Source organism: Limulus polyphemus, unplaced genomic scaffold (assembly GCF_000517525.1).
Source record: "Limulus polyphemus unplaced genomic scaffold, Limulus_polyphemus-2.1.2 Scaffold1262, whole genome shotgun sequence".
NCBI classification, from domain to species: Eukaryota; Metazoa; Arthropoda; class Merostomata; order Xiphosura; family Limulidae; genus Limulus; species Limulus polyphemus.
The window spans coordinates 140,153-151,155 of NW_013666872.1; the positions used below are offsets into that span (position 1 = coordinate 140,153).

General features: G+C 31.4%; 1 protein-coding gene across 4 annotated transcripts in view; it reads right to left on the reverse strand.

Moving 5' to 3' along the window:
• Window positions 1–1,357: 1,357 nt before the first annotated feature.
• Window positions 1,358–11,003, reverse strand: part of LOC106462834 (tryptophan--tRNA ligase, cytoplasmic-like) — a 33,066-nt gene continuing 23,420 nt past the window's right edge. For all 4 annotated transcript variants that reach the window (XM_022390228.1, XM_013922796.2, XM_022390226.1 and 1 more), the window contains 2 exons: window positions 6,240–6,380; window positions 1,358–4,059 (listed from right to left, as the gene is read on the reverse strand). In XM_022390228.1, the coding sequence (XP_022245936.1) occupies window positions 3,901–4,059; window positions 6,240–6,380 (300 nt within the window). In that variant the 3' untranslated portion in view covers window positions 1,358–3,900. The remainder of the gene's footprint in view (window positions 4,060–6,239; window positions 6,381–11,003) is intronic.

Consider the following 11,003-nt stretch of genomic DNA (forward strand, 5'->3'; position numbering starts at 1 on the left):
CATTGCAATAGTAACAATTAAGCCTACCCTTATAACTACTTCTATACTCATTTCCTATGCTAAACTTTTCTCCCTCTTGTTCTACTTACATTTAGTTTTTCCTAGCCCTTAGCACTGTCTAATACTAGTTTAAAACTTCCCTTACAGCTGAATTAATAACTATAGCAACAAGCCAGCCCCTATTTAAATGTAAACCATCCATTCCCAAAAGCTCCCTTCTTCCACTGAACTAATCCCACAAGTCCAACCAGTTCATCCTTACACACTAACCTAAGCCTAGTGACCTACTTATACCTTCATCCCCACAGATAATTCTGGGCAGTATCCCTGACAAAGTTAAATTATGGCCTTTTTCATTAAATGCCTTTATCAACCTCTTTTACTTATTAATTAGCTCTTCTGACCTACCTTTCCCTACATCATTAGCCCCTACATGCATGACAAAAACTGCATATCTGCCAGCCCATTTATTATATCAGCTGTTCTGTCAGTTATATCCTCCACCTGTGCCCTTGGGTAGGATAATCTGATTCATTTCTCCCTGTTTACCCCACAGACTATCCTATCCACATGCCTTGTCAAGGAACCGCCTATAACTATAATCTCCTTATCGTCCACATCCTTCTCTTACCCTTTTGTTTTCCTTCCCTCCTATAGTTCCTTGTCTGCAGAAACCAAGGGCTGAAATTTTTTTGCTCAATAGAATAGGCTCATTACAATTACATTCACTACTTTTAGCCCTAATAGTACTCTTTCTAAATTCCTGAAAGTCAAATGTGTGTGTATAACCTATTATACTGATATATACTATTGTTTGAAGTGTGAATTGACTTATGTTTTCATTGTTAAACTCTTTTATGTTCTTTCTTTGGCATTGTTAAATAATTATATGACCACTGATCAGTATGAATAAAAGTTTGTCTGTCTTTTTTGTCAATATTAACTTAAATAACTTTGTATGAATTAACATTACTTCAAACTTTAAGAAATTTTTATTTCAAATATTGCATATTTTAAAGTAGTTTTGGTTGGTCTGAAAAGCAGTTTCAAAAAGCATTTCATGATCATGCCCTTTCTCTCATGTTTTTTGTGGTTAGGTTTATAAATATTTTTTGGGTCTACTTTGAAGAAAACAACATAAAGAATGAGAATGAAGGTTTCACTGAGAGGCCTGCTTTTGAATACATATTTTGTGACAATATAAACTTTATATATCCATATCTTTCATTGCCACAAACAGGCTTTACTTCATAGTCTTAATAAGCTGTATTGGAGCATGTGTATATCATGATATTTCTATTATTTATATGCTTGGGTAATATATTAGTAATCTGAGACATTTCTATAGCAGTTATTATTGTTTTATGTAAGTTTTTATTAAGTTTTTTAAGTTCAGGGTAAACACTAGCATTAATCCTACACTATAAAAAACAACTGATACAGAAAACTGGACTTTAAATTAGTTACTAACACCTGAGAGCATGGTTAAAATTCTACTCTGCTGAACCTATGGGGCTAAAAAAAAGTTCTTCCATAGGTAACATTGAAAAATCAACAACACTTCAAATTCCCATGCACAAACATCAATTTAATAATCTATACTTATCTTTTTTTTTTTTTGTCAATGGTCCGCAAGTGCATGATTTGGATTTTCTGATAAATATTTTATTATGTATGATTTAGCCAAGCTACTTAGAAATGACTCTTAACATATCATCTATTACTTGTTAAACCTTAAAAGTGAACACTTATATCAAACACCTCATCATTTTAAGCTTATTCTTTAAATTAAGCCTTTGTTGGGATTGTTGTACACCAGACTATACAATACCAAGAAGCAAAATAAAAGGATCAGATATTACAGGTTATTTATGTCCTATATATTTCTTAGAAGCAAAGTTGTAGATGCAGTGATATTCCTAGATACTGGAATAACAAACATAAAGCATGTGTTACTAAAACTGAATACATACAAGTTAGATACTGGAATAACAAACATAAAGCATGTGTTACTAAAACTGAATACATACAAGTTATATCTATGTTTTGTCTCTAAACATCTTGAACCATGACTTTGTCATCCTCACATCAATTTATATACAAAAATTTATTTTCTATAATGGGAGATGTTATGATTGAGTACTTATGAAGACTATAGCTGAAAGAACTAGGTATTATGCAAAAAAAAAATACTAAAGCAATGAATGTTAGCATAAGAACTACAGACTCTCCACTTTGATTATTATAAAACTACAGTTATTATGTACAAGCCCAAAAATTATGTCATAGTGAAAAACAATACACAAACAAGTGACTTACTGAATCATTGTTTCAATATATTATTTTTCTTATACTAACACCTAAAAACAGAAAAGTACAAAAAAACAGCAAAAACGTTTTATCATGTATTTACAAACAAGATAAACATTTTAAGTGTTACTAATGTGGATGAAAGAATTAAATTTAGTGTTCTTGCTGAACAACCATTCTAATACATGCATTTCACTACAATCATTACAATAACAATTGGTTTATCACACAATATTTACTGCATTCCATTGTGAGCTTTATATCTCATTTACATTACATGTAAATTTTTTTAACGTTAGTACCGCACTGTGTTCAGAATTACATTGAACCCTCGTTTTTCGGACATAGATAATCTGGGTGATTTTTCACATGGTAAATCTTCGCAACTGGAAATTTAATTAATAATCCATATGTTCATGTTCAGAATCTAAACGGCTATTTCTTATAACAAACATGCAGTTTCTATGAATAAATGGTTTAGTAATTCATAGATGACACCATGAGAGTTTAGTAGGGGGTCGATCAGGACATGAAACAGGGTGATAATTACTGACCATAAGATATCTACAATTGCAGAGAGTACCAGTTTTCAATAAATTTTCTTAGAATGACCTTCCCAATAGGGTTGTGTAGACAAACCATAACAGGTGTTGAGAGGTCATCAGAGTGGTTTATGCTACAGTCATGTCAAGTTACAGTGCTCCAAAAAGAAGATGTGTAGAAATATCAGCATCATTCAAATGAGATACAGGTTTATACAGGATGCAATACCTGTACTATATATTCTATAAGTTACTGGTTTGAACAAACTGGTGACTTACATGTACATCATGACATAATATGCCACATTGAACATTTAATTTGTATAACTAATGACAATATATAAAAAATAAACAGATAACTTTATTGCACATACAATTGTTTTTTAACAATTGCATGTCAACCCTTACTAGTTTACACCCTAACATTTATCAACTGCTAACACATGCTATTAATAAGAATTCACTGTAATTAAAGTAACTGCTTTCAAATTAACGAGTTTTCACTACACAGTGATAAAAGTAAACTTTAAAATTAAATATACATGAATATATTATATTATGTTCAATTTACTTTATACAGTTCTCAAAAATACTAAAATTTATGAAGGAAACCATTACTCTTACTTCTAGACACAATGTATAAGAATGTGACTTATTTCTTTAAACAGGATCATAAGTTCTTAAGAGTATAACAATAACTGAAAAACACTATTCTATGTGTTTCATAACCAAACAATAGTTTTTGCTGTGTAGTATTTCCCATAGAAAAACTGTTGTTAGCTCAAGCTAAATGTCGTTCTCACTGTATTATGACAAACCTAAAACCATTTATTACCACAGTTGTTCAAAGTTGTCATGATGAGAATAAGCATCTGTCTTTTAACTAGCTGCGTATACTGTCGGTATGAAGAAAAAATTAATTAATTCAGTTATCAATGATTTTTAATTTTTTTAATGTGGTCTGATGCTATTTTATATATTTACAAGCACAAAAAAAGAATTTTTAGTTTTTCCATTTTCACTTTTAATTTAAGTTAGTACAATAAATTTAGAGGTTGAGTTTAAGTTTTCGAGGTGTCATAAACTGTTTAACAACTTCATCGGTTACAGTTTTTCTACGTTCCTGATGTTCTGCAATGATTCCTTGTAAGATAGTGATAAGTTCCTTCTTTAGATACCCCGTCAACAGTTCTCCTGAAGAATAGTCCTATAAAATTAAGATACAGGTAAGTAGATTAGTCACTATACTCTTAGACACTATACACAGTAGGTTAAACTTAGAAGGCAAATTTACAGTTCCTTTAATTGTAAAAATGGCACAAAACCTTTAGGTTGAAAATAATATAAATGCAGACAGCCTTTAACTAAATTGCTTGTTTAAATGTAAAGTTTATGCTAAAGACCACTGTTATTCACATAACATGATGAATATTGGTTGACATCCATTTTGTACAAAAAAGTGAGACAGAAAAAAAGACGCTACTTCTAGAATGAATCAAAGTCCAGTATTTTTCCTTTCATTTATAAGTTTTGATATAATTTTCTAACTAATGGGATTCCAATGGTCAAAAGACATTCTTAGAAAAGATTAAGTCTGCAATGGTGCATGAAGGAAACCACTAGCACTGATATATTCTATGCACAAATTACACTATATTATTTCTTTCATTAACAGTATTGGTTAGAATTATTAGTATATCTATTTGAATTATAAAGATTATTCTGCAATATTATCTCGGTACACATTAGCCTTATTCTCCGAAAATAGTTGTGAGATATTATTGGGATTATGGTCAAAAATACTGCTAACAGTGAGGGTACCCAAATGATAAAACAATGTATTCTAATCTTTATAAGTAAGAACATAAGAATGGTATATTAAGTTAGCTATGCTCATTATTGGGTTGAGTTTTAGTTCTGATCTGTGTGGGTAGCTTGCTTTGATCAGTTAATAATCTTAAAAAACCAGCTGTATAGCTGGAAAGCATAACTAGATTATTGCTTACTGACTTTAGTAACATGAGGTCCCTTATTCTTGTTACAGTTTTAGCCTACATATGTGTTTCACAATGAACCAGCTTCAGAGGATTTGAGTCACAAAAAGTTTCTTTCCAGTGAAAGTGGAATGGGTAGGAATGGATTGGGTGTACAGCTGAGGAAATAAGTAGGACTGACTTCAGGTTTAATGTTGTCCTTAAATTTGATGTATATTATGCTATTTATATGAATATGACAAAAAGACCAACAGTTATAGCTAACACTTTAAGGTAAGTTAGGAGATAGAAGACAGGAGATATAGATAGGAGACATGTTTTTGTGTTTACCTTCACCTTATTCACTGCTTAACCAACTAACTACTGACTAGAACAAGTACTTAAATTTACTATAGGCATAGATGCATTAACTGAATCACTACATTCAGACCTTCACTACAACAAATTATTCACAATATGCTATTTTCACATTCAGACAAACTTTGTGAAATTCACTCCATTACAGTGAACTTTAAGTATAGCTTTTAAAATTTGATCACTTTCACTATGTGCTTTATGCGTACTTGATGTTAAATTCAGACTTACCGTAGGCTTCATTGACCTTGAAGTGTAACAACGAAAGCTCTAAAAGTGACCTGTATCACCAGTTTTTCAATCTTAGTATTACTCAAATGTTTTCTGGAACTTAAAATTGCTTTAAGATTTTCTAACATATGAAATGTTACATGAAGGTATGTACTTAACATTGGTCAACGGTATAACTGAGTGAAAAAAACAGAATTCAGCACAGATTATCTAATAAATGTATATACAGTATAACATATCAAAAGCGGAACACAAAGGACACAGTCAAAACGAAAAGGTCATGTATAAAAAAAACACAATAAAACCAAAGTTTAAATGTATTATATGTATATAAATACTGTAAATTATTTGTATGTACACACCTTTATAATTTCATTTCTAAAGTTATAACATGTTGCGCTACTTTCCAAATTTGTAACAAATTTTAACATTGTTCCCACCTTTAATTAAACATGGACCTCTAAAACACTTTTTTGCTAATCTATTACCTTAACCTTAAAGTTCTTAAATGAGGACTTCAAGTCACCATATGGCCAAAGTTTCCAATTTTTGCTTAAAGCACTAATTGCAAAACGATTGTTATTGTTATGACTTTAAAAAAAAATTAAGGATAATTTCATACTATGGTCTTAAGTATGAAAATTAAGAATGGTAAGTCACATAAAATGGTTTTACACCAGGCTAGAACTATTTATGTGTGGTGTAATGCTGTTTCATGTCATACCATTCTGCTTTTTCTATGTTATGAAAAATAAACTTTGGTGTAGATCAAGAATGTCAAAATTCAATACTTAAAAATTGTATTTACTTTTCTAATTTCATCCAGCCTGTCACTGTCCTCCATAAAGAACCGCAAGTACTGGTAAGATATATCCACATCACAGTTGCCTCCTTTTTCTTTGTGCTCTTCAACTGTAGCCCCTCCACCAGAAAAGGCATACTTGTTAATCTAGAAGATTTTAAACAATAAAAAATACTACAGTAAATACAATTTTACAAATAATACAATTGAGGTGCTTTAAACTACATATCTCAAAAGTAGACAAGAGTTTACTTTATACCCAATATTTTTTCTCGTGCACTTAATCATTGCATTTAAACATTTTCAGACCAAAATGTCATTTTTTTGTCAGATATCTCTTGAAACATCAAAAAAGAAAAGTGTGATAGAAGGAAAATATAGTCCAAAAAACAAAAAAGATAATAACTAAAAACTCGTTTAATGATACCTACATACAGTATTCTTATATAATCAGTGCTTGAAGGATGTCATCCCACTTCTTGAAAGTCTCAAAAACATCCCAGTATCTTTTAGTAAACTGAATGCTTCTCACAAGAGAAAGGTTCAATAAATGGTGCAGTAAATAGTTACAGCAGGAAAGAATCTTCTTTTTTTCTTCTTAAAATGTTGTGTAAAAGCGAGTAAGGAATGAGACAAATCACTACACGGCTGGAGTGAATGAATCCTCTCGCCTAGGGCTCAGTTGATGTAACCACAGAGTAACCATCTGAGTTTCCATACTATAACTCGTAACAGTATACATCTGTTTATACTTAATTTTATTGTGTTATTGCCCTTTGAATTGTGTCAAACAAATAATCCTGTCTCACAAGTTGTAAATCACTTGGCAAACATGAGCTCATGTTCTCATATCCAATTACATAACGCACAAGCTGCTTGCAAGTATACTGCATGAAGAATTATTTTATTTTTTGTTATCTTACCCAATAAGTTTCTAATTTTTAAATTTTAGTTACTTTTATGGTATTGTTTGTTTTTGAATTTCGCGAAAAGCTACACAAGGGCTATCTGCGCTAGCTGTCCCTAATTTAGCAGTGTAAGACTAGAGAGAAGGCAGCTAGTCATCACCACCCACCACCAACTCTTGGGCTACTCTTTTACCAACGAATAGTGGGATTGACTGTCACATTATAACGCCCCCATGGCTGAAAGGGCGAGCATGTTTGGTGTGAGGGGGATTCGAACCCGCGACCCTCAGATTGTGAGTTGATTGCCGTAACCACCTGGCCATGCCGGGCCACTTTTACAGTAATAAATAAAGAATACACATGAAAACCAAGAAATATAGTACTCAGCTTCAAAAATTTCACAAACCATCTCATTTTCATTTCCCCCCACTTCAAGCACTGTATATAGCACCATAACAATATCTGTGGTTTCCACCAAATCATGTGTAATATGATATCAACATATATAATAGAAACAAAGTAACTTGTTGTTACATTTTAAAAACACCTACGCCTAACATGTGTAATTATAAGTAATTTTTTTGTAGTAAATTGTATGACAGTTTTTTTCTGTTAGCAAATAATTAATAAAGTGAACATTGGACAACACTAGCTACTTTTTATAGATCCATTCAAAAAATCCATTCAACGATTGGTGGGATTGACCATCACATTATAATGCCCCCATGGCTGAAAGGGCAAGTATGTTTGGTGGGATGGGGGATTTGAACCCGCGACCCACAGATTGTGAGTCAAGCACCCTAACCACCTGGCTATGCCGGGGCCTTGTCATTAGTAAAGATACACAGATTCTGATGTTTCTGTGACTCAACATAAATATATTTTCCAATAAAACTGTTTAGTTTCACAGAAGGAAACAAACATCAAGTGTTAATTATATATTGATTAAAATAAAATAAAAAACTGGTTCCATCAATTTTCATAAATTTAGACCATAACTTGCTTTTTACTAGTGTTAATATGTCATAAAAACTTAGAACATTTTGAGCAACATCCTGGTTAAAAGGTGTTGAAATTTAGTTTTAAAATAGATGTTATGTACAGTTGGATATTATCTGATTTCTCAATATTTCTTTTTTTACTTTAACTGAATTGTTTTGTTCTCCTATCATAGTGTTTCTACAAAATTACACATATGTACTTAGGAGAAAAATAAAAATGTAAATATATATGAATTGATACTGAAAACATGTATTATTATTATAGTACATCATTAATTAATACATTCTTACTTGTATAAATAAAGGCCAATTTCTTACTGTACAAAATTACGTTATTCTACCAACATCTATCACGTTCAGAAAATAAATGTCTCCAAAAACATAACTGTAGTTCTAACTTTTATTAATTTTTACAAAAAATCTCATCATAGCTACTCATACTTTACAGAATATTATAATCTACAAAATTTACACTCTACAGCATTTTTATATGCCAGCACTTTATGACCTTTATTACAAAGTTCACTAACCATTATGTGTTCTTTTAACTCTCTCAATATGGGCTCGGTCAAGTTGACCAATCACTTGACCTCTTTGTACTCATTCCAAGTCTTTATAAATTTGATACAACTAAATTTTAACATAGTATGTATATCTAAACAAAATTTGGCAGTCTTTTAATTAACATTTCAAGTTTTTCACACACAAAAAAATCTTATTTTTTAGTGAAGTATTTTTAATAAACTAAAATAAGATTTGTCCTTGAATATATCAAGTATTTGTTTTGAATAGTCCATGTGTAAAGTGATTTTCATGTTAAGATTAAAATAATTTTCTTCATCTCAAAAAATCTCAAATTTCATTTGTGTAATCTCTAAAACCTCCTAAATAAATTTCAAGCGTTTGTTTTCAGTAAAACTTTATATTCTATCTGTTATTTTCTCTTCCCTAACTCTGACCTTGTAACCACCAAAAAAAAAATCTAGATAAATCTACATCACCCTTTTTCTTTCTAGAATGACTTCAAATGTAACATGAAACTATATTTGTTTATCCTAAGTAGCTTTAACTTCGTAACAGTATATATCAATTTATAATTAAATTTTATTGTTTTACTGCCCTTCGAACCGTGTCTAACTACCATTCCTGCCATTATAAGTTATAGACCACTTGGGAAACATGGAGCTCAGGTTATGCTATAAAAACACCTTACCCACAAGCTACTCCGAGCTGCTTGCGTGCATGCCTCATGAAATATTTTTATTATATTATTATTATTTATTTTACCTAATCTAACCTTAACTAACCCAAAGAAATCCTTATTTTTACATTCTAGTTATTTTTATAATAATAATAAATAAAGAATAAACATGAGAAACAAGAAATAAAGTACTTACCCGAGTATTTTTTTTGTTGTTGTCAACTATCGATGACATGACACTTAACCCTACTTTCTTTATACTAATGGTAGTAATGCATTAACTGATTTTTATTTAATTAAATAATGCACCTAAGAACATAAAATAACAACATGCATAAAGCAGGCAATTTCATCTAACAATCACAATTTTTCTGGCTTTCTAACTATGCAACAAGAGCCATTACAGGTTCATCCAAGCTAGTCATTACCTTACCCATGGGAACGAAGCATGTACTACTAGTGAAATTGATGATTATATGTTCAGGACACAACGTACTATAATATTAGGTCATCAAGAAATTAATGTCGCATTTTGGAACACTTTCATTAACCACCCCTCAAAAAATGTACATCACGTATAATAGTTAAACAAACTGTATAAAAGTCAGGTTAGTGTAGACTATATAATGTGTAAAGTTTAGTATACTCTAACCTCTTATAGTGATGGCACATGACAGGACACACATTTGGCATTTAATGCTGTTTGAATACAAGAAAGGAAGCAATGCCTCTGTAGCCACAAAGAATATCAAAGAAGTTTATGGAAGTGTTTTGAACATTTGTAAGTGTCAACGATGGTTCAGCAAATTTCGTTCAGGTGACTTTGGCTTTAAAGACTTTGATGGCAGGAGGCAACATGTTGGAATTGATATTGGTGCTCTGAAGGATTTTAATGAGCGTAAACCATTTTTGGACAGAATTGTCGCTGGTGTTGAAAATGGATTCTCTATGTAAATATTAAATGCCAAAAACAATGGCTCAGTCCTACACAAAAACCACGTCTGAACCCAAAACCTGGACTCCATCTGCAGAAAGTGATGCTTTGCATTTGGTGGGACATCAAAAGAGTAATTCATTTCGAACTCCTCTATCCACAGCGAACTGTCAATGCAGAGATTTATGGTCAGTAACTTGAATGTTTAAATCAAGCCTTTCATCAGAAACACCCTTCACTCGTCAATCAAAAACATATTCTTCCTCTCCATGACAATGCACATCCACATGTGGCACGTTTGACGCAACGCAAGATTATGGAGTTGGATTGGGAAGTTCTCCCCCACCCACCATATTTTTCAGATATGGCACCATCAGATTACCATCTTTTTTGCTTCAAAGCCAAGTGATTTCTTTAATCAGGGAATTAACACCTGATTATAAGATGGAAAAGCATCATCGATAACAATAGAACTATTTCATTTCATAAATGTTTTGTTTTGATACATAACTTGTTTGGGTTTTTTTTTATCTAAAAAAAAAAGCTACATTCATTTCTTGATAACCTAATATATCACTTGATAGATGAAAACCTTGGCTTTCTATTGGTTATAGATAATAAATAAATAAATTAAGAGAGAACTATCAACCATTTGTGAAAGAGACGATGTGACAGGAGGGGTCTGATTTTCTATTTGATAGCTCTGTAACCAAACAAAATTGAAGG